We start from the raw sequence: 25824 nt of genomic DNA, 5'->3' as shown, positions 1-25824 counted from the left end.
AATAACATTAAGTGCACTGTAATTACAAGCCTAAGCCGACTACACTATGTCTCTTTTTCCACCTGCCAAATGCAAGCATCCTGAACCAATAACAGTGGCCTTCCTAGTCTATCATTTTGCCACATGTCACAAAATACCAAACAAGCTACCCTGCCGGCACTGCACCCCACTTCACACACAGGTGTCTTGGGAGAAGTAGTCCCGGGGGCATCAGGACCCTGGTCTTCCTCCTCTCCGAGACTTAGCCAACTCCTACCTCTGGACCTATCAGGGCTATAAGGAATTGCCAAGATGATCCCATTCTACCTCACAACCCCCTCCCTGAACTGGAGGAGCCCTGGGCACCTCACTGCCCGGTGCCTGCAGCCTCAACCCACAGTGAGAGAGTGCATGACTCGGGAAAGCCTGGAAACACAGTCCCATCACCCCAGGCCTCCGCATTCAGACCTGAGTTCTAAGGAGAAGCAGCAAGGAAGCCACCAAGACCGATGGGAGGAAAATGTTTATAGAACCATAGCTTCCTAACAGCCCCCGTGGAAAAAGGAAGTAAGAAGCACTCTTCATGTATTTCTACTTTACAAACACACGAAAGTGAGCTGAAGGGCTGCACTCGCCCTGACAGAAGTTGACAATTTGCTCTCCCTACCAGAATTCCCTCCTTTTATCCCCAAGTTTCCCTTTTACTATGGAGTTTGGAAATGAACAAGCTTATTATTGGAATTCTATTAACTACTTTTCCTCAACAGTGAACATAAATTTCCCTTGGAGATACTGGGGCCCAGACCAAATTAAAACCTTACCTATTTGTAAGGAGAAGTCGCCACCCCACCCCTGTCTGCATACATCTGGCAACAAGACAAACCTCAAGATGCACATTCTTTTACCTTTTGCCAGAATTTCTTCCCTGACCCGCTGCTTCTCTACTGCTGCTTCCATTCCTTCTTTGGATGCTCGGAACCTCCTTGAACGCTGCTGGTTCATTTTAGCGCGTGGCGCCTGAAAACCGGTATTTCATAGTCACATAATACTATTCCAAATGATTGTAACTAAATCTGTACATTATTCTGAATCAGTTATTCTTACAAAAATAGTACACTAAAACGGGAAAATTAAATAATATGTCCAAACAATCTTTTCACAACAGACAGCCGATCCGGAGAGCTTAAATTTGGACAGCGAACCTTAAACGCTGAGCTTAGTCAGCTGAGAGACTGACATGTCAAAAGGACAAACATCCTAAGAGGCCACGGCACTTAATACTGCAGGGCCCATGGCCCAATGCCAGTTCCACTAGGTTAAGGTGCTTCCAGGCACCCCAGATGGAAAGCTCACTTTACTCAAAGACTCAGCACTCAGCAAGTGAGTGGCTTCTACACAGCCAGGATCAGGAAGACCTTCCCTTTGTCCACGCCTAAAAGGAAGGATGGTCTCCAAATGGGATTCACAAGACCCCCAAAACCTTTCTGTATTTTCCACAATAAAGTTCATAACTATCACTCTGTGTCTACAATAAAGCACAGCAGGTAGAAAGGGAACAAGGTTTTAATCAAAACTACTCAATTCACTCTAATCAAATGTAATTTCAATCACTGGGTAGGCCTGAATGAAGTGAACTGAACTGCAAGGATTTGCAATTACTGAACTGAGTTTGGGGTTGGAAAGGACTCTCAAGTATCCTGTCTACATAAAATAAGTTACTTTATATTCTCTTTAAACAATTTCATTTCCTGTAAAATGAGACCACCTAATCTAACTTAGGTTCTACAATCTACATTTATACTTTAACACAAAACAGGTTATAGACAAGAGCGTGTACATACATATACAAATGTGCACAAAACTTAATCTTGATCCAGCAAAAGGGCACAACAGAGTACAGTGAAAGAGCTTCTTCAAGAAACTGAGCTAATGGCAATTGCAATCTGCTCCAAATAAGACATATTCCTGCTCCCTTTATTCTTTACTACACTTTAACTGCAACTTAAGTTTTCAGGTAGCTAAGATTTTTCTTTGAGTAAATAGAAAAGTTAATCTTCTTTGGACTCAAAGTTTTCTGGATTTTCAAAATTATTTCATTAGCTACCAAGATTATTAAATCTAAAAGAAAGGGAATCCATGTGCATGTGGCTAAATAAATTCAGGGTTAGGATTTACCCCAATTTTCCTTGAACTCTGACATACACTTTGCTGGTCATTTATAACCAAACCCACTTGGTATTATTATCAAAAGTAAGCTACTCCCCTCCGAAGTGATTCTGATGAACTACTCACTGCCTATAGGATAAAAGCCAAACTGAGTGTGGCAGGAAAGGCCTTCTCAAGCCCATCTCTCTACTTCCCTTTTCAATCTAAACACCTTCAGGGGACTTCCCTGGTGGTGCAGTGGTTAAGAATCCGCCTGCCAAGGAAGGGGACACAGGTTTGATCCCTGGCCTGAGAAGATCCCACATGCTGCAGAACAACTAAGCCCGTGCGCCACAATTACTGAGCCTGCTTACTGCAACTACCGATGCCCACACGCCTAGAGCCTGTGCTCTGCAACAAGAGAAGCCACCACAGCAAGAAGCCCATGCACTGCAACAAAGAGTAGCCCCTGCTCGCCACAACTAGGGAAAGCTTGTGCACAGTAATCAAGACCCAATGCAGCTTAAATAAATAAATAAACACCTGCAGTTGCCCAAGCATGTCAGTGTGGCCAAAGACACAGAAAATATGTGACCTGGCACATCTGAACCTCCTAGAAGGTCCTCCTTCCCCACATCTGTCCCACCCACCTCCCTCCTCTGCTTGCCCCACTCCCCCACCTCGCAATCTCCAATTATTCTTAACTCTTCAAAAATGGGACAAAAGCCTCTCTTCTCTCTTTCCTCACTCCCTTGAAGCACTGACTCCCCCCTCCCTTGGGGTCCAGCATGTGCCATCTAATAGGGAGGAAGGACCTAGGTAACTAACCTTAGACATCTACCTCTGCCTCTGCCCCTTGAGTGGCGAGCCCTTCAAAGCAAGGGCAGTCGCCAACATCCCCAGCCACCCATGGTATCTGGCACACAACAGGCACATAAACAAAAAACATCTGAATGAATGGCTGAAAGATGAGGCTTTTTTTCTCAAATTCACTACAATCAACAGTTTTCATTATTTAGCTGACTTTCATTCTAGGCACCAGGAACACAATAAAAACAAAAATGGGGGATTCTAAGTCATTTAGCACTTACCACTCCATCTATTGCCATGTAGAGAAGTCGTCTTGGTCTTACAATATTGAAAAGTCTGTCAATGTACTCAAAGATTGCAACCATCATTTCATCCTCATTTTTGGGGGCTGGTCTGCAATGATAAGCAAACAATGTAATATCATACAGTACTCCTCTGCCACCTGTGATATCAGTGACAAAAATGGCTTACGTACTTGTCTTCAGGATGAGTACAGGGATGGATGATTCCATTCATATCCAAATACAGATTATCAAACTCCACATCATTTGGATTAGGTTTACTGGCATCGACAGGAATCTTTACACCACTGCATTCTTTTGGCTATGAGGAAGCGATAATTAATAGTAGTTTGACTGTTCCAGTCTAAAACTGACACATCCTAGGCTCAGTATGAAACTGTGCTTAATTTCTTAACTGGGAGTAAAATGCTTTTAGTAATCTTTAAATTATATGATAGGCTATTTTACTCCTTGAAGCTTCTAACGCAACAAGTTACTCCTGACTACGTGGGGGATAGTTACCAGATTTCCAAATCATTCAGTTGTCCAAGAGAGACCATGGGAGTCATCTTAGAATTCTCTCCCCTACCGCCCATTACCATAAGTCCTGTCAATTTAATCTGAGAAATGCCTCTCCATGCCCTCTCCTGTCATGCCCACTACCAACATCAGGCATCAGCTCTCACCAAAAGATTGGAACAGCCTCTGTATGGGCTGCCCCACATCCAGACTCTCCTGTCTCCAGCCCACCCTCTATGCTGCCAGTTTTCTTTCTTAAATACAATGTGGCTCTGTCTTCATCTTGCCTAGTTGTTCACTGACATCACAGCAGGTGCAGAGCAATGAGCCCAGCCCTTACCAACCCCCTGTCCTGCCAAACACTGCTCAGGTCGCCCGCTCTACCGGTTCCTGGAAGATGCCCTTCCGTCTCTCAACACCTCTGCTCCTCCTTCTCACTCTTAAGAAACACCCACTTCCTGAAATCTTATTAATTTTCCAAAGTCTAGGCTCAGATCAAATGCCACACACTTTATAACATTTTGTACACATCCCCCAAGAAATTAACTGCTCCTCTTGCATTTCCTCACAATTTTGCTTATTCACTTGTAGCACTTCTGTGGTTTTATAATTAGTTTGTCATTCTAACCTCCAACTACACTAGGAGTTTTTCAAAAGGTAAAGACTGTGCCGTACTCACTCCTGGAAACACTCAATTGTATTTTCCTGGTAAGCACTAACTTTCTTTCTGCCAGAGCTTCAGCAAATAAGAATGAGATACGTTTTTACTCTTACTAATAGTAAAGTCACTTAAAAAATAATACATACAAAGTATTTATGAAGTATTAATGAAAAACTGTGAATAACTTAAAAGCCCATCATATATATGCTATATTGTGGATGAACCTCAAAAGCATTCTGCTAAGTAAGGAGGAGTCACAAAAGACCACAAAGATACCATTTACAAGATTCAGAATAGACAAACCTTTAGATAGAAACAGATTAGCTTCAATCTGCAGTTAGGGGAAGGGTGAGGGAGATAGGAAGTGACTGAAAATAGTTACAACACTTCTTTTGGGAAAGACAAAAATGTTCTAAAATTAGATAATGTTGACTGTTGTACTACTGCATATATACTAAAAAACCACTGAACTGTATAGTTTTAACAGGTGAATTTTATGGTATATACATTATATTTCAATAAAACTATTTAAAAAGTAAATAAAAACGAAAGGTCTACTTAACTAGGAAAAAAAAAAAGAGCCCATAGAATGGATTGATAAACTGTGGTACATCCATAGATTAGAATGCCAGAGAAAAAGTAAGATTCAAAGAAACAGAGCTGGATGGTCATAAATATCTTAAGCCAAAAAAAGCAAAGTGAAGAATAAATACAGTATACCACTTACAGAAAGTTATAAAAGAGATAAAACAGTATTAGGCACTGTTCAAGGATGAATACTGAGGCAGTAAAAGCACCGAGAAGAGCGGGGGAATGATGAACACCAATTTCAGGACAGTGGTGATCTCTGAAAGAGGGAAGGAATGAGACTGGGCTTCAATTTGTATTTATAATTGGGAGAAACAGGTATCAAAATGGAAGAAGCTATCAGCATTGTGTATAGATACACTGTGAATCAGGAAAGAGGGGCTTGATCAGAAGCAGTGAATGGGATAAGTGGGAAGGAAAACAGGAGATCAATTTTGGAGGTCTACCAAAGGAGATAACCTGATGAGTCCAAAACAAAAACAAGCTCTATGAAGGCAGGAGACTGTGCCTCTCCCCAGCCCCTCTACACCCAAAGTCCACATTTTCTCTTCTCCTAAGCCAAGCAGACACCACACTGAGGAGAATCCAGACCCACCTTCTTTATGCTCCCCAAGAAGCCACATAATAAGTATTTAGACTTGTTGACTGTATGATCTCAGTTGCAGTGACTTGTATCGGCCTTTATAAAGTAAAAGCAGCCCTAAAGAATACGGACATGAATGCGTTCCAATAAAAACAGGAGATCACTGGTTTGCTGTACTGCAGCTCTTCGACGAATGCTGAGTGTAACTGCATGAGAATTTCCACTTCCACTACCTAGAAAGTATAGCCTGGGGAAGGAGGTGTAGGCGGGTCCTAATTTTGAGAATAGAGCTCCAGGCATTCCCAAAAATAACACGGAACAAATTTTCCTCTCTGGAGTTCTCTATCTTCAACACATTAACTACATAAATTTAGTTTCTTTCTTCAGGAGAAGATTCTGATATTCAACAAAGGAATTCACTCTTAAAGCATCTTGCTATTAAATACAATACCACTGTATCTCCAGCTGAGTTCAAGAGAGATTCTTAATCAATCAAAGAGTAGCTAAATGGAGAGCTACTCTGAACACTAAAACCAATTCATTTCAAATAGCTTTTCATTATCTTTGGGGTTTTCCAAATGATAAACTAAGCACACACTGCAGCCTTCCCTTTCTAGCCCCAGACCACAGAAAGGACTAAAAACAAACAAATAACCACAACTGCAATAACTGTGCTGGAAAACCAAAAGGAGACCCGTCTGTCACTAAGAAATCACAGGGGATACCTGAAAACGAGTAGATCAGATGGAATGCACAGCCTCAAACACACAGAAGTGGGAGAACACAAGAGGACTCCGGGCCCAGAGGGGACTTGCAGGACAGACTCCGGCAGCAGCAGCAGGAACAGCCCAGTGGGTCAAGCCCTGCGCTCTCCTCTCCCCTCACCCTCTCAGGCCCCACGTGGACCAGCAAGCTTGAGACAGTTATTCCCAGAAAACACAGGTGCTTGTGGAGGAAGGGCAGTCAGTACCTGGGCTGAGCAGCAGTTCCCCCAGAAGGGCAGGGAGCACACCCACGGGGAAGGCTGGCCATCAAAGCAAGAAGACCACTCCTCCACTGCACCAGAAAGGAAGGGATATATGTATCCCAAGCAGTTGAGAAATTACCCTGTTTGTGCACAAATACGCCAAGGAATCAAGATAAAGAAAGTATCTGAAGAAGTAAAGATGATACACATACACAAATAGCAAATCTGTATAAAATTCACAGATTGTGAAGTAAACCCCCCAATGAACTTCACACCAACCTACTGTTCCAGTCAACTTTATATGGCTTTCTGGCTCTTCAAATGTAAGGCAGAAACCATTACTATCAGTAATACCCAAGTAAATGCATTTCTGTGTAAGTCTGCACAATATTTAACAGTAGCATTAGAAAAATCAGTACTCATGCCTGAGGTTCCACTATGAGAGTTCCTACCCGTTGGATGGCAGGTAACATACTGTAGAACTTGGTTTTAGATTACCCTTAAAGATGCTCAGAACTCCAGAAAAGAACTGCAAAACACAGGTGGTATTTAGGGGAGAAAGGGTCAAAAGCCTACTGAAAAATTCAAATTACAGTATTTTGGTTAAAAATTCAGACTATAAGTTTTGATGTAGTATAGTTATACGTATATCAGCTCTCCATTTTTATACAGTTAGTCAACAAGGACTACTAATTATCACTACCATTTACAGAGCACTTAAAATGAGACAGGCACTGTTCTAAGGGCTTTTACTCATGGAGTATTTCCCTCTCTCCTCACAACAACCCTGTGAGGTACAGAGTATCCCACTTACAGATGAGAACACACATGCTTAGAGGGGTTAAGTGGCTTTCCAAAGTCACACTTTCGCCAAGTTCAGAGACCAGGATTTGAACCCATCCTCTGAATTCAGAGTTGGTATGTTAAGTGGTATGTCAGACTGATTAATTGCAATTTCACTAGATTCAACATGAACTTATTGAACACCTATGACACGTGTCAAGGACTACAACCAGGACTATGGGGGACACACAATATGCAAGACATGTGAATCTGATCTTCACTCTTCAAGACAGAGATCATACTGGAGAGCTCGGCTGCCAGCATGACAGCATGAGGACTTCGGCTCACCTACTTCCCCAGCTGAACTAGAGAACATCTTTTAAAAAACAAAAACATTTAAAGCCTTTGGAAACACTCCAAGGGCGAACAGCAATCTAGTCAAGAAAACCTTTGAAAATTCAGAAGTGACATCATTTGCAACAGAACATGGAGAAGTTTACACCCAAGGGCATTCATGATCAAAAACAGCGTAAGCTGTGGTGAAAAGGAACTGAGAAGAGAATCAGGGATCTGAGAAAGACACAACCTAGTCCACAGACCAGCTAGTCTGTAGCAAAGAACTGGGAACAAGACAGGCGGGAGGAGCCCTCCTGGGGTTAGAACAGATACCAAACTAATCTCAGAAGCTAAGCCTTGGAAGGTGCCACAATTTCACTGCATTAGTCTACAGAGGACTTTATGCCCTGAGCACTGTTGAAAACGAAGCTGTAAAGGACAAAAATCCATGAAATTTAACTGTTAGGTGAGTAGGGAGAGCCCTACTTGTACTGCTGTCATCACAGGGTGGCTGTGGGCACAGCCCAAACTGCACCTCCCTGGGGAGCAATATCAGAGGCAGAACACACTGAGGAAGAAAGACATCTTATTAAAATAACCCAGCCAGTAGTTAAATAAATAACAATAACATACCTGGGAAGGCTTTGGGAGGACCAGCTCCCAGAACTGCTAAAATACACTACCTAAAATGTCCTGTTTGCAGCAAATAAAACAAAACAAAATGAAACAAAACAAAACAAAAAAAACCTATCAGGCACACAGAAAAACAGAGACGGATTACTCATACGCTGGAAAAGTCAGGCACAAGAAACTACCCATGATAGTGGCCAGATTTCAGATTTAACAGAAGAGAGTTTAAAGCAGCTATTATAAATATGTTCACAGAATTAAAGAACTATATGATTAAAGAATTAATGGAAGCTATGAAAACTTTTACCAAATAGAGAATATTAACAACAACAAAAATTATAAAAAACAAGCAAATGGATGGATGGACTTCAAGACTGTCATACAGAGTGAAGTGAGTCAGAAAGAGAAAAACTATCGTAAATTAACACATATATGCGGAATATAGAAAAATGGTACAAATCAACTGGTTTGCAAGGTAGAAATAGAGACACAGATGTAGCGAACAAACATACGGACACCAGGTGGGGAAAGTGGGGAGGGTTGGGGGGAATGAATTGGGAGATTGGGATTGCCATATATGCATTACTAATAAGGAAAAAAAAATCAAATTGTATACTTTAAATATATGCAGTTTATTGTATGTCAACTGTATCTCAGTAAAAGTTTTTAAAAAAACAAAAAAAACAAAGGGAGACTCTAGAGTTGAAAAGTCAATAACAGATAAAAAATTCACTACAGGGGCTCAACAATACATTTGAACTGGCAGAAAAAAGAATTCTTAAACTTAGATTAATAGAGATTATGCAAGCTGAGGAGTAAAGAGAAAAAAGGATACAGAAAAATGAACAGAATCTGAGAGAAATATGAGACACAAATAAATACATGAACATAAAACTGGAGTACTAGGAGAGGGGAGAAAGGAGCAGAAAAAGTATTCAAGGAAACAATAACAAAAAACTTTCCAAATGTACTGAAAAACAATAACCTACACATGCAGGCAGCTCTAAGAACTCCAAGCAAGATAAACACAGTGAGACCCACAGACAGATACATTAGAGTTAAAATGTTGAAGGTATAAGACAAGGCAAAAACCTTGAAAGAACCAATAGGAAAAATGACAAGTCACTTACAAGGGAACCCCAATAAGTTTAACAGCTGGCTTCTAGCAGAAACAATGGAGGCTAGAAAGCAGTGGGATAACATATATAAAGTGCTAAAACAAACAAAAATGCTAACCAAGAATCACACATCCAGGAAAGCCACTGTTCAAAAATGAAGGAGAAATAAAGACTTTGCCAGATAAACAAAAATTGCATTTGTTGCTAGCTGACGAAAATTACAATACTAAAGTTCTTCAGGCTGAAAGTTAAGTGTCCCCAGTAAAGAAAATAACACTCTTTTTATCCTTTCCTTTCTTAACTGCTACTGCAAAAAATGCAATTCTATAAAATGATATTTTATAACATACTATGGCTTACAACACACAATGTAATATACAAATGTAATATATTTGTTAGTAACAGGCCAAAAAGAGGTAGGTAGAAGCAAAATTGCAACTGCTATGGAAGTAACAGCAGATAATAAAGTAATAATTATAGCAATGCACTGTTGGGTTTGCAACATTAATAGATATAATACATATAATGACAATACCATAAAAAAAGAAAGTGGAAATCAAGCCATACAGCAGTAAAGGTTCTATATATTTCTGGAATTAAGCTAGTATAAATCTAAAGCTGACTCTGGGCTTTCTCTGCCAGGGGCCCTGATTCAACCCCCAGTCGGGGAACCAAGAGCCTTGAAAGCGTGGTGTGGCCAAAAGCATGCTACGCTGATAAGATGTACATAGTAAGCCCTTAAGATAAATTTTTTAAAAAGATCACTAATGAAATCTAAATACAACCTTAAAAACACATATAGAAAACAGAAAGTAAAATGGCAAATGTAAATCCAATTATGTCAATAATATATTAAATGTGAATGGATTAAACAGTACTCAAAAGACAAAAGTTGTCAGACTGGTTTAAAAAAAAAATCCAATCTTATGCTGTCTATAGAAGGCACACCTGAGATTCAAAGATACAGAATGAAAGTAAATGGATGGGGAAAGAGACTCAAACAACAACCACAAGAAAACTGAAGTAGCTGTACTAGTATCAGGCAAAATACACAGACTTTAAAAAAGACTTACTAGAAATAATGACATTTGATAATGATAAAAAGGTCAATCCATCAAGATATAACAATTACAAACACACATGCACCTAACATCATCAAAATATAAGCAACTTTTAATAAATGACAGAAATGAAAGAAAGAGACAACTGAACAATAATAGTTGGAGACTTCAATACTCCTTTTTCAATAATGGACAGAACAACTGGGCAGAAGATCAACACGGAAACACAACACTGAAACCAACCAGACCTAACACACTTCTACAGAACACTCCATTCAACAGAATATACATTCTCGACTGCATATAGAACATTCTCTGGGAGAGATCAATCGCCGGGCTATAAAACAAACCTCAATAAGTTTAAAAGCATAAAAGTAATACAAAGTAAGTTCTTCACCCACAAAGTAAAATCAGAGCTCAACAACCGGAGAAAATTAGGCAACTGCATAAACGTGGAAGTTTAACAACACAGTCACGAATAACCAATGAACTGAAGAAGCAATCAAAAGCGAAATCAGAAAATAATTTGAGTGTACCTCAAAAGCTGGTACAAGAGTGTAAAGCAATTATATTCCAATAAAGAGCTTAAAAAAAAGAAAATAATTTGAGACAAATAAACATGCAGATACAACATAGCAAAACTTACAGTGTAGAGCCTAAAAGCAGTGTTCAGAGGGAAATTTATAGCTGTAAATGTCAATATTATAAAAGATCTCAAATCAATAACCTAACTTTCCACTTCAAGACCGCAGAAGAGCAAACTAAACCCAAAGCAAGCAGAAGAAAAGAAACAACAAATGTTAGAGAAAAAAAATCAATGACATAGAGAGTAAAAAGAATAAAAATTTTTAAAAACCTATGAAACCAAAGGCTAGTCCTTTGAGATCAACAAAACTGACAAACCTCTGGCAAGTCTGACCAAGAAAGAAAAAAAAACAAGGTGGGAATTCTAGATTTCACTACATGCAAACAGCATAACTCTATACTATGCAATGTTACCAAGAATTAGACACAAAAATATGACTACTTTTTACTTGGACATATAAACTACCAAAAATAAACTCACCAAATAAAATCCTGAAATATCAGTGCAAGGCACCGTTTGAATTATTTAACCTGGATAAACTGACTTAATCCACACAACCACTTTATGTTGCACAACATACAGCTGATCTCCCTTATTCACGAATTCCATATTTGCAAATTCACCCTCTCACTAAAAGTTTTTGTAACCCCTCTTTTTGCACTCTGAGGTCATTCACAAACACAAGCAAAAGGGTGAAAAATTTGAGTCCACTGACACACATTCCCAACTGATGTTAAACAAGGCAACCCTATGCCTTATTTCAGTTCTCATACAGAGATGACCAGCGCACAGAGACTGTAGGAACAGGGTGGTAAAATGCAAGAAACTCCAGTTCTTCATTGTTTAGGACAGTTTAAGTCATTTTCCCAAGACCAGAAAGCTAATAAGTGGAGGACTGTATAAGCCAAGGACACAGAGTAAAGAAACTGATGGTTGAATGAATTAAGAGTAGTTAAAAAGCCAAAAAGAGATAAAATGGAATCACAAAAAATACTTAGTATAAAAGAAGCACAACAACTGTAAACTGGAAACACAGTACAGGTAAGACAGACAGAAAACAAATAGTAAGATGACAAACTTAAATTTAACCATATGATAATTATTATTAAATGTAAGTGTTCTAAACGCCCGACTTACAAGGCAGAGAATGGGAAAACAGCTTGACAGTTCCTCAAAAAGGTAAACATGGAATTGCCATATGACCCAGCAATTCCCCTCATAGGTATATACTCAAAAGAATCAAAAGCAGAGACCACTCATAGGTATATACCCAAAGCACTGATATATTGTAGATACTTGTGCACCAACGTTCATAGCAGCATTATTCACAATAGTCAAAAAATAAAAATAACCCAACTGTCCCAACAAAACATGACATACAGATACAATGGAATATTATTATACAGCCTTAAAAATTAAGATATAGAACATGTGTATCTTCAGGTTTTACAGATGCTCCCTGTTCCCCAATAAAATTCACTGCATTTTCATATAATGGGTCCCACAGTGAAATACTACATAGTACGGAAAAATTCAGAAAAATCACAAAAACATGAAATCTCGTAAACACAAGTTACAAAAGAAGGTAGAGAAGATAATGTCAGCATTACCAAAACTACTCTTTGTTATTAGAAGACAGGATTGTGGGGCGGCCATTATCTACATTTTCATTTTGTGAACAAGCTATACACAGTTACATAACTTCAATATATGAAGAGTTTAAGCTTTTAAATGCCCATGCATGCATATATGTAATGTGTATATATACTTCAATTAAAAGGTTTCCAAAACCCTTACAAAAAAAAAAAGAAACTGATATATACTAAACATGGATGAATTCTGAAAACACTATGTGAAATGAAAAAAAGTGAAATAAACCAGACACAAAATGACAAATATTATTATGACTCCACTTACATTAGTTCCTAGAATAGGCAAATTTATAAGACAGAAGCGGGGGGGGGGGGGGGGTGATAGACCATGTTAACACTAGTCAAAAGATCCGGTTATATTAATATTGGACAAAACACAGATTTCTGAGCAAAGACTATTACCAAGGACACAGAAGCATATTCATCAAGAAGACATAAGAATCTCTAGCATTTATGCACTAATAAAAGTTTCAAAATGCAAGGAGCAAAAACCAACAGAACTGAAAGAAGAAACAGACAAATCCAAAAAAAAAGATAGATTTCCATACCCCTATCAATTATCGATAGAACAGGAGACAGAAAATCAATGTGTTATTCAAGTCTTCCATATCCTATCAACCAGCATAACATTTACAGAACACCCTACCCAGCAACAGCAGAACTTGTGTCTTTTTCAAGTCAAAATGAAACATTTACCAAGACCATATTCTGGGCCACAAAACAAATCAGTTAAGTTTTAAAATATGTAATACAAATTATGCAAAGTTATGTTCTCTGACAAGGGAACTAAATTAGAAATCAATAACAGAAAAAGAATGCCTGGAAAATCCCCCAAATAGATAAAAATTAAGGAACACTCTTCTGAATAACCAATGGGCCAAAGAAGTCTGAGGGGATATAAGAAAGTATTTTTTACTGAATGAAAATGAAACGACAACATGTCAATGTTGGTGGTGTGCAGCTGGAACAGCACCTAGCAGGCAGCTTACGGGACTCAACAGAAGCGACTTGGAGAAGAGGCAGCAGTGCAATGACCTCAGGTTCTACCTTATGAAGACAAGAAACACAAGCTAAACTCAAAATGAGCATAAGAAATAAATAGTAAAAGTAAGAACAGAAATTGATGAAGTAGAAAAGATATTATAGAAAAATCAATGAAACCAAAAGCTCCTTCACTGAGATCAGTCTGGCCAGACTGATAATGAAACGAAAGAGAAAGGACAAAATTAGTATCAGGAATGAGAGAAGTGACATCGCTACATTTTGTATTCATGTTAAAAAGACAATAAGGAATACTATGAACAACGTTGTATCAACAAATTGAACAGCTTAGATGAAATGAGCAAAATCTGTGAAAGATACAAATTACAAAAGCTCATTAAAAAAAATAGATAATCCAAATAGCTCTATGTCTACTAAAAAAATTGTATCTGCAGCTAAAAGCTTCCCCCAAAACTTCAGATCCAGATGGCCTCACTGATGAATTCTACCAAATATTTAAGGAAGAAATAATAACCAACTCAGACTCTTCCAGAAAACTAAACAGGGTATATACCTCACAACTCAATATGAGACCAAGATTACTCTGATACCAAAACTGGACAAAAAGATTATAAGAACACTACAGATCAACAATCTTTTTGAACATAAATGTAAAAATTCCCAAGAAAATTTTACCAAATTGACTTCAACAGTATATAAAAAAAATACACCATGACCGGCTGGGGTTTATCCACCTGAAATGCAAGGTGCGTTTAACATTTAAAAATCAATGTAACTCCACATCCAGAGACAAAGGAGAAGCCACAATGAGATGCTAGGAGGGGCACAATCGCGTTAAAATCCCATAAATGCTGGGTGGGTGACTCACAAGCTGGAGTACACTTACACCACAGAATTCCTGAGGGTTCTGAGCCCCAAGTCAGGCTTCCTAACCTGGGGGTCCAGCAATGGGAGAAGAAATCCCCAGAGAATCAGACTTTGAAAGCCAGCGGGATTTGATTGCAGGACCTCCACAGGACTGGGGGAAACAGAGACTCCACTCTTGGAGGGCACACAAAAAAGTGTGCTCACCAGGACCCAGGGGGAAGGAGCAGTGACCCCATAGGAGACTGAACCAGACCTACCTGCTGGTGTTGGAGAGTTGCCTGCAGAGGTGGGGGGCAGCTGTGGCTCACCGAGGAGACAGGGGCATGGGGGCAGGGGTTCTGAGAAGTGTTCACTGGCGTGAGCCCTTCCAGAGTCCACCATTAGCTCCACTAAAGAGCCTGTAAGCTGCAGTGCTGGGTCGCCTCAGGCTCAACAACCAACAGGGTGGGAACACAGCCCCACCCACTGGCAGACAAGCAGATTAGTGTCACTGAGCTCCGCCCACCTAGCCCAAACCACCATCAGTCCCTCCCATCAGGAAGCACCCACGAGCCTCCTAGACAGCTTCCTCCACAAGAGGACAGACAGTAGAATCAAGCAGTACCAGCAGCATTTCATCCTGTGGAACTGAAAACCACAGCCACAGAAAGACAGAGAAAATGAAAAGGCAAAAGACTGTACTGGATGAAGGGAAAAGATAAAACACCAGAAAAATAACTAAATGAAGAGGAGATAGGCACTCTTCCAGAAAAAGAATTCAGAATAATGATGGTGAAGATGATCCAGGACTTTGAAAAAAGACTGGATGCAAAGATCAAAATGTTGCAAGAAAAGTTTACCAAAGACCTAGAAGAATTAAAGAACAAACAAAGATATGCAACACAATAAGTGAAATGAAAAATACACTAGAAGGAACCAATAGCAGATTAACTGAGGCAGAAGGGCAAATAAGTGACCTGGAAGACAGAATGGTGATAATCACTGATGTGGAAAAGAAAAAAGAATGAAAAGAACTGAAGACAGCCTAAGAGACCTCTGGGACAACGTTAAACGCACCAACATTCACATTATAGGGGTCCCAGAAGGAGAAGAGAGAGAGAGAGAAAAGACCTGAGAAAATACTGGAAGAGATTATAGTTGAAAACATCCCTAACATGGGAAAGGAAATAGCTACCCAAGTCCAGGAAGTGCAGAGAGTCCCAGGCAGGATAAACCCAAGGAGAAACACATCAAGACATATAGTAGTCAAACTGACAAAAATTAAAGACAGAGAAAAGTTATTAAAAGCAACAAGGGAAAAACGATAAATAACATACAAGGGAACTCCCATCAGGTTAACAGCTGATTTCTCAGCAGAAACTCTGCAAGCCAGAAGGGAGTGGCATGATATATTTAAAGTGATGAAAGGGAAGAACCTACAACCAAGAATACTCTACCCAGCAAGGATCTCATTCAGATTCGACAGAGAAATCAAAAGCTTTACACACAAGCAACAGCAAAGAGAATTCAGCACCACCAAACCAGCCCTACAACAAATGCTAAAGGAACTTCTCTAAGCGGGAAACATAAGAGAAGAAAAGGACTTACAAAAACAAAAACAAAATAATTAAGAAAATGGTAATAGGAACATACATATCAATAATTACCTTGAATGTAAATGGACTGAATGCACCAACCAAAAGACACAGACTGGCTGAATGGATACAAAAACAAGACCCATATATATGCTGTCTACAAGAGACCCACTTCAGACCTAGGGACACATACAGACTGAAAGAGAGGCGATGGAAAAAGATATTCCATGCAAATGGAAATCAAAAGAAAGCTGGAGTAGTGATACTCATATCAGATAAAATAGACTTTAAAGTAAAAAATGTTACAAGAGAGAAGAAAGGACACTACATAATGACTGAGGGATCAACCCAAGAAGAAGAGATAACAATTATAAATATATATGCACCCAACAGAGGAGCACCTCAATACATAAGGCAAATGCTAACAACCATGAAAGAGGAAATCGACAGGAACACAATCATAGTGGGGGACTTTAACACCCCACTCACACCAATGGACAGATCACCCACACAGAAAATTAATAAGGAAACACAAGCTTTAAATGACATAATAAATCAGCTTACTTTAATAGATATCCATAGGACATTACATCCCAAAACAACAGATTACACGTTCTTCTCAAGTGCACATGGAACATTCTCCAGGATAGATCACATTTTGGGTCATAAATCAAGCCTCGGTAAATTCAAGAAAATTGAAATCGTATCAAGCATCTTTTCCAACCACAATGCTATGAGATTAGAAATCAATTACAGGAAAAGAACTGTAAAAAACACAAACACATGGAGGCTAAACAATACACTGCTAAATAACCAACAGATCATTGAAGAAATCAAAGAGGAAATCAAAAAATACCTAGAGACAAATCACAATGAAAACACAATGATCCAAAACCTATGGGATGCAGCAAAGGCAGTTCTAAGAGGGAAGTTTATAGCGATACAATCCTACCTCAAGAAACAAGAAAAATCCCAAATAAACAATCTAACCTTACACCTAAAGAAACAAGAGAAAGAAGAGCAAACAAGACCCAAAGTAAGTAGACGGAGAGAAATTATAAAGATCAGAGCAGAAATAAATGAAATAGAAACAAAGAAAACAATAGCAAAAATCAATAAAACTAAAAGCTGGTTCTTTGAGAAGATACATAAAATTGATAAACCTCTTGCAAGACTCATCAAGAAAAAGAGGGAGAGGACTCCAGTCAATAAAATTAGAAAGGAAACAGGGGAAGTTACAACGGACACCACAGAAATAAAAAGCACCATAAGAGACTACTACAAGCAACTAGATGCCAATAAAATGGACAACCTGGAGGAAATGGACAGATTCTTAGAAAGGTATAACCTTCCAAGACTGAATCAGGAAGATACAGAAAATATGAACAGACCAATCACAAGTAATGAAATTGAAACTGTGATTAAAAATCTCCCAACAAACAAAAGTCCAGGACCAGATGGATTCACAGGTGAATTTTATCAAATATTGAGAGAAGAGCTAACATCCATCCTTCTCAAGCTCTTCCTGAACATTGCAGAGGAAGGAACACTCCCAAACTCATTCTATGAGGCCACCATCACCCTGATACCAGAACCAGACAAAGATACTACAAAAAAAGAAAACTACAGACCAATATCACTGATGAATTTAGATGCAAAAATCCTCAACAGAATACCAGCCAACAGAATCCAGCCACACATTCAAAGGATCATACACCATGATCAAGTGGGGTTTATCCCTGGAACGCAAGGATTCTTCAGTATACGCAAATCTATCAATGTGATACACCATATTAACAAACTGAAGGATAAAAACCACATGGTCATCTCAATAGATGCAGGAAAAGCTTTTGACAAAATTCAACACCCATTTATGATAAAAACTCTCCGGAAGGTGGGCATAGAGGGAACATACCTCAACATAAGAAAGGCCATATATGACAAACCCACAGCAAACATCATTCTCAATGGTGAAAAACTGGAAGCATTCCCTCTAAGACCAGGAACAAGACAAGGATGTCCATTCTCACCACTACTATTCAACATAGTTTTTGGAAGTCCTTGCCACAGCAATCAGAGAAGAAAAAGAAATCAAAGGAAACCAAACTGGAAAAGACGTCAAACTGTCACTGTTTGCAGATGACATGATACTATACAGAGAAAATCCTAAAGGTGCCACCAGAAAACTACTTGAGCTAATCAATGAATCTGGTCAAGCTGCAGGATACAAAATTAGCACACAGAAATCTCTTGCATTTCTATACACCAACAATGAAAGATCAGAAAGAGACACTGAGGATACAATCCCATTCACCATTGCAACAAAAAGAATAAAATACCTAAGAATAAACCTGACCAAGAAGGTAAAAGACCTGTACTCAGAAAACTGTAAGACACTAAGGAAAGAAATCAAAGAAGACACAAACAGATGGAGGGACATACCATGTTCTTGGATTGGAAGAATCAACATTGTGAAAATGACTACATTACCAAAAGCAATTTACAGATTCAATGCAATCCCGATCAAATTACCAATGGCATTTTTCACAGAACTAGAACAACACATCTTACGACTTGTATGGAAAGGCAAAAGACCCCAAATAGCCAAAGCAATCTTGAGAAGGAAAGACAGAGTTGGTGAAATCAGGCTTCCTGACTTCAGGCTATACTACAAGGCTACAGTGATCAAGACAGTATGGTACTGGCACAAAAAAAGAAATATAGATTAATGGAACAGAATAGTAAGCCCAGAGGTAAACTATGGTCACCTAATCTATGACAAAGGAGGCAAGGATATACAGTGGAGAAAAGGCAGCCTCTTCAATAAGTGGTGCTGGGAAAACTGGACAGCTACATGGAAAAGAATGAAATTAGAACACTTCCTAACACCATACACAAAAATAAACTCCAAATGGATATAAGACCTAAATGTAAGGCCAAACAGTATAAAACTCCTAGAGGAGCACATAGGAAGAACACTCTTTGACGTAAATAACAGCAAGATCTTTTTTGATCCACCCCCTAGAATAATGGAAATAAAAACAAAAATAAATAAGTGCGACCTAATGAAACTTCAAAGCTTCTGCACAGCAAAGGAAACTATAAGCAAGACAAAAAGACAACCCTCAGAATGGGAACAAATATTTGCAAACGAATCAACAGAGAAAGGACTAATCTCCAAAATATACAAACAGTTCATCCAGCTCAATATAAAAAAAAAAAAAACAACCCAATCAAAAAATGGGCAGAAGGGCTTCCTAGGTGGCGCAGTGGTTAAGAATCCGCCTGCCAGTGCAGAGGTCACGGGTTCGATCCCAGCTCCAGGAAGATCCCACATGCCGCGGAGCAACTAAGCCCGTGTGCCAAAAAAATAAATTAATTAATTAAAAAAAAAAAATGGGCAGAAGACCTAAATAGGCATTTCTCCAAAGAAGACATACAGATGGCCAAGAGGCACATGAAAAGCTGCTCAACATCACTCATTATTAGAGAAATGCAAATCAAAACGACAATGAGGTATCACCTCACACCGGTTAGAATGCACATCATCAGAAAATCTACAAACAGTAAATGCTGGGGAGGGTGTGGAGAAAAGGGAATGCTCTTGCATTGCTGGTGGGAATGTAAATTGATATAGCCACTATGGAGAACAGTATGGAGGTTCCTTGCAAAACTAAAAATAGAACTACCATATGACCCAGCAATCCCACTACTGGGCATATACCCAGAGAACACCATCATTCAAAAAGACACATGCACTCCAATGTTCACTGCAGCACTATTTACAATAGCCAGGACATGGAAGCAACCTAAATGTCCATCAACAGATGAATGGATAAAGAAGATGTGGTACATACATACAATGGAATACTACTCAGCTGTAAAAAGCAATGAAACTGGGACATTTCTAGAGACATGGATGGACCTGGAGACTGTCATACAAAGTGAAATGAGTCAGAGAAAAACAAATATTGTATATTAACACATATATGTGGACTATAGAAAAATGGTATAAATCAACCAGTTTGCAAGGCAGAAATAGAGACCCAGATGTAGAGAACAAACATATGGACACCAAGTGGGGAAAGTGGTGAGGGTTGGGGGGCGGATGAACTGGTAGATTGGAATACCAAATTGTACATTCTAAATATATGCAGTTTATTGTGAAAAATAAAAAATAAAAAGTTAAAAGAAAAAAAAAAAAGAAATAACATGGAAAAAAATCAATGTATATGGGGATATATGTATAAATACAGCTGATTCACTTTGGTGTACAGTAAAAACTGGCACAACAGTGTAAAGCAATTACATTCCAATAAGAACTTTAAAAAAAAGAAACAATGTAATTCACCATGGTGGGGGGCGGGGGGAGGGAACAACCCCAAACCTAAAAAGCAGAAGGCACAGTATGAACTAAAAGTTATGACAAAACATCTCTAACAAAACACAAGAAAAAATCTTGGTGACGCTGGCAAAGATTTCTTAACTATAACACAAAAAGCAGGAACATAGAGGAAAAAGAAAGAAAGCAGACTTTACTAAAATTAAAAATTCTGCTCCTCTTTGCGCTGCTAAGTAAAAAGACAAGCCACAGATTAAGGGAAAATATTTGCAAAAATATATACAAAAATCAACATGTAGGAAACTGCACAATTCAGTAAGACAAACAACCCAACTGAAAAATGGGCAAAAAATATGAATAGACACCTCATTCAAGATTACATATATGGAAAGCAAATAAACACCCAAAGAAATGTTCAACATCATTTGTCATTAGGGAAATGGAAATTAAAACCACACTGAGATAACACTACACTAGAAAAGCTAAAACTAGAAATACTAAGCACACTAAGTGTTGGCAAGGAAGTGGAACAACTAGACCTCTCATACACTGCTGGTGGCAATAAAATGGTACAACCTCTTTTGGTTGTAAAATGGAAACCAGTCTGGCAAGTTTTCCTTTTTAAATAACCAAGCAATACAATTGTATTGTACTTAAATAATATAAGGCAACCAATTCACTCTTAGGTATTTTCCCTAAAGAAATGAAAGCATACGTCCAAAGATTTGTACACAAATGTTCATAGACTTTTTTTAATAGCCAAAAACTGGAAACAACCCAAATGTTCACCAATCAGGTGAATGAATAAAGAAAATGTGATATATGCACAACACAGAATACTATTCAAAAATAGTAAGAAACAAACTACTGATACAAGTAGCAACATAGATGACTTTCAGAATAATTATTCTGAGTGAAAGTAACCCAGTCAGGTTAAAAAAAGAAAAAGCACATATTGCATGATCCCATTTTTACAAAATTGTAGAAAATGAAAACTCATCTATAGAATCAGAAATAAATCAGTAAATAATCAGTTGACTAAAGATGGGCAACAGGGAGGGGTTATGGGGAGGAACAACGAAGAGGCAGGAGTGTCTCAGAGGTGACGCTCATCATCTTGATTGTGGTGATGGGTTCATGGACATACACATGTCAAAATGCAATAAAGTGTACACTTCAAATATGTACAGACTGTTCTAGGTCAATTATACCTTGGGGAAGGAGGGAGGGGAGAAGAGAGAGAGAAAAGAGAAATAAATCAATCTAGGAGAACCAGTATTCAGAGTTCAGAGAGGGTTGAGTAAAAGGAAAACAAGAAAAAAAAAAATCAAAGAACATTCCCCAGAACTAAAGAATGCAAGCCTCCAGACTTAGAGTCAGCCAAGCACTGATCAAAATGAATTGAAAGTAAAAAAAATAATCTGTACCTAAGTACATAATTACGAGAGCTTGTATCATCAAGGATAAAAATCTTTTAAAAAGTCAGAAAGAGGACTTCCTAGGTGGCGCAGTGGTTAAGAATCCACCTGCCAATGCAGGGGACACGGGTTCGATCCCTGCTCTGAGCAGATTCCACATGCCACAGAGCAACTAAGCCTGTGCACCACAACTATTGATCCTGTACTCTAGAGCCCATGTGCCACAATTATTGAAGCCCACATGGCTAGAGCCCATGCTCCACAACAAGAGAAGCCACTACAATGAAGAGCCTGCGCACCACAATGAAGAATAGCCCCCACTCACAGCAACTAGAGATAGCCTGTGTGCAGCAATGAAGACCCAACATAGCCAATAAAATAAACGCAGCCAATAAATAATTTTTTTTAAAAAGTCAGAAAGAAAAATAGATCAACTATAAAAGAATGAAAACAAAAGAACACAGAAATTAAAAGCATGGGTTTCCTGGTTTTGGCACTGGCTCTGACATGTATTAGCCAGATGACCTTGAGTACATTACTTAACCCCTCTGTGCTTCAGTTTTCTCATCTGTAATAAAAAGGAGTAGGAAAAGAAATAGTTATGTGGTTGTTACGAGGATTTTAATAAATTAATCTGTGAAGTGCCTAGTACATGTCAAATACTACGAGTGTTAGCCAAATAAATAAATCACATTAACATTCAACTTCTCATCAACGATTCCGGATGACAAAAGTCAAAAGAACAGAAGTCAAAAGCTTTCAAACTTCTGAGGGAAAGTAATTTTCAAACTCAAACTCTGCATAGTTAATGATGATTCATATATACAAGGGTAGAATGGACTTAAAAAGCTCACATACCCCACAGCACTTCTTAAGAACTCAAGTAAGATCAAAAACCAAGGAAGGGTTTAAGCCAAGAAAGATAATGATTAGAAAACAGTACTTCCAACTGAAGAAAGAAATTTTTAAAAATCTCAGGAAGCAGCTTTCCAGCAAGCCTAAATAACCAGATGTGGCAGCAACAGAAATAAAGACCTCAAGCAGTCTCCAATTAGAAAGAGAACTTGATAGAATACCCGATAAAAGAGAGTTTGGATGGGGAACCATGTTTATTGGGAAACAGGCAACACGTAGAAAAAGACAAAAGTAGCACAAGAAAAGAAACACAATCACAATATATAACGTAAATCTACTGAGTGACAATAAGCACCAACACTATTTCATTTTTCAGCTTTTAAAACAAACCTGTATAGTCAAAGCCCTGATATTTTAATTTTGGATGCCAACAAGGCAAAAGCACAGCTGCCAAGCTTGGGATGAAGAGTAAGGACAGCTGGGGGGGAGAAAAGCTAATACCTAACCTCAGAATGTGAGGAATCAAGGGATACTTTGCATTGGAGATGGAATAAAGAAAAAAGGAATATTACTTAAAAGTTATAAAGTTTACCAATAGAAGAAAGAAAGACAGTGATTAGGAGAATGGGGGTGGCGGGGCTGTAATAAGTGACTACGTCCTCTTCTATCACAGCTAGAATTCAATAGATACACCCAAAATCAATAAATCAGACATAAGCATGACTTTTAGAGAGAGAACCAAAAACAGTTTAAATTAGTTATCGCTGGAAGTAGAAATGGGATAAGATGTAAATAAAATTAATAAAGTTTGATAAAAGTCTTAAAAGCAAAGGACAGGAGCATTCAGTTTAAGTTTCTCTTTCACAAAAAAACACAGGGAGTACTGGAAATTCATCAGAATTAGGGTTTCGGTTCCTCATTGGATAGGAAGTAAGCAAAATCAAGATGTCACACTGAACGCACCCTGGAAATCCATCTACCTGTCCAAAAACAAACAAACAAAAAAACACTTCAGTAGCCTAAGCAAAAAGTTCCCACTATCTTCTAGGTACTTCCTTCAAAAACGAAGGGGTGGGGAGCATAATGTGCCTCTGAACCTTCCCAATCTGGAAATTCTAATGAAGAGTAAAAAGCATAAATCGGATGGAGTCGACAAACACAAAACTCAAGAACGGCCCAAATCTACATAACACTAACAAACTAACAGCAGAAAGTGGAGTACTGTTCAATTGCTCCAGGAATTCTGAAAATGTCAAAGGCATGCTGCCCACCTAGACAAGGGGGGCACTTAAACAGACTTCTGCCCTGTCCTAGACGTTTCCAAGATGCTGCTCTCTCCGTAAGACCTGACAACAGCAACAAATGAACTCTCCCCTAGCAGAAAACCTTCCAGGCTGGGACAGGAAACGACAAAAGCCGGCCGCCCGGGATTACTTCACAAGGTGGTGAGAGGCTGGCAGCGGACCAGCCCCACGCGACCCGACGGCCCCGGGAGCCTCCCCCGAAACCCCGACCGCGCCAGCCTGTAGGAAACAAAGCCGTGGGCGGGGCCTTCCGTCCCGGAACCTGCGGGAAGCGGAGGAGCAACCCTCCGCGAGCTCCGCCGCTCGGCCCCTCGCCCCGCCCAGGCCACCGCCGGGGCCCGAGTCCGAGCGCCCGTGCCCGGCGCGCGTCGGGCCGCGGCTGCCGGGGGTGGACGGGGCGCAGGACCCCGCACGCCCCCGCCCCCACCCCAGGCGGACGACGGGCCCCGAGGACCGCGGCCTGGACGCGCTAGGGCTCCGCGCGCTCTCGTGGCGGCCGCCGGGCGCCTCCTTACCTTCTCTTCCACGCAGTTGACAATGATGGACGGGTACTTGCGGCTGAGCCAGCGAAAGAAAGCCGGGACTCCCATAGCGGCGGCGCAGCTACAGGCGGCGGCCCGGCCCGCGGACGGACGTAACCAGAGAGACAGGCAGCAGCCGGCCGCGGGCACCGGCACTTCCTCCCACGTGCGCCCGGCGACAGGAAGTGAGGTCACGGCGGCGCCGCCGGGGAAGCCGGGAAGGGGGCTCCGGCCCGGCAGGGCGGAGCGGGGCCGGGGGTCGGGGGTCGGGGGCCGGGCGACGGAGCAGGCGGCGAGGGCAGTGGCCTGCCTGGCTCTGCGCGCGCCCTGGGCGATGTCGGCCCCGGAGCTTCTCTGGCCGCGGGCGCCCCTTGGGCTGGATCCCTGCTTTCCCCAGGCCCCCGGGGAGCCTTTGCCGGTCTGGTCTCCTCCTTCTCACCCCTCTAGATTCACGTAGAATCTAAGCATCTACGCGCACTCGTTATTTCTGCTTCCTGCTTTCTCCCGGTTTTATGCCACAGTACGTATCTGGGCTAGCAACCGTATTTTTAAACAATATTTTGCGCTAATGATGACTGGTTTGCATAAGTGACTCACTTTAAGTAGTTATAAAATGGAATGTAGCGTTTAGCATCTAATCCAACTTTCCAACTACATTTATGAGTATAAAATAATTGCTGGTATCACCCTCTAGCATTTATGTGAGCGTTTACAACGTGCTAAAGCACTGGCTAAGAGATTATCAAATTTGATCGGCACTTGGGCCTTCTGAGGGTGCTTTTATCATCTTCATGTAACAGATGAGAATGCCAAGATGTAGAGGGGCTAAGTTACTTGTTCACACAGCTTGCGTTTCAGTCCAAGTAAAGATCATTTAATTCTCTGTCCTTGCACTAACAGGATACTTTTATCCTTTGATTTCTGATGGCTTCAAATACATTTTTTTCAACATATAAAAAGGGAGGTGTGAAAGAGGAGGTGTTTATGTCCATTTGCTCAGGCCTGCAAGTCTGTCACCTTGGAATCCCCTCTTGGCTTGACAAATCACACTCAATCCTAAATGCTCACCTCAAGAGGCCTCTATGAAAGCATTTCTCCCTGTTACTGGCAGTATTCATTGTCCCTTCTCTGTGGTCTGATGCCACTTTGTTTAAACTGCTTGTGTGGAAATTAGAGAAATGGTGAGCCCATATTTTACCTAAGGACAGCCAACACTGTTACCGGGAATTCTGTCTGTGGTGA

At 40.0% G+C, this 25824-nt stretch overlaps 1 protein-coding gene across 3 annotated transcripts in view; it reads right to left on the bottom strand.

The window, feature by feature from the left end:
* Positions 1–24752, bottom strand: part of XRN2 (5'-3' exoribonuclease 2) — an 80664-nt gene extending 55912 nt beyond the window's left edge. For 2 of the 3 annotated variants that reach the window (XM_057701536.1, XM_057701537.1), the window contains exons 1-4: positions 24577–24752; positions 3410–3537; positions 3216–3327; positions 885–996 (exon numbers count right to left, since the gene is read on the bottom strand). In XM_057701536.1, coding sequence (XP_057557519.1) covers positions 885–996; positions 3216–3327; positions 3410–3537; positions 24577–24651 — 427 coding nt within the window. In that variant the 5' untranslated portion in view covers positions 24652–24752. The remainder of the gene's footprint in view (positions 1–884; positions 997–3215; positions 3328–3409; positions 3538–24576) is intronic. The other variant, XM_057701535.1, reaches the window with a different exon arrangement.
* Positions 24753–25824: the final 1072 nt, after the last annotated feature.

Source organism: Hippopotamus amphibius, chromosome 12 (assembly GCF_030028045.1).
Source record: "Hippopotamus amphibius kiboko isolate mHipAmp2 chromosome 12, mHipAmp2.hap2, whole genome shotgun sequence".
NCBI classification, from domain to species: Eukaryota; Metazoa; Chordata; class Mammalia; order Artiodactyla; family Hippopotamidae; genus Hippopotamus; species Hippopotamus amphibius.
The sequence above is the reverse complement of the archived record's forward strand: the minus strand, read 5'-3'. Positions and strand labels throughout refer to the sequence as shown.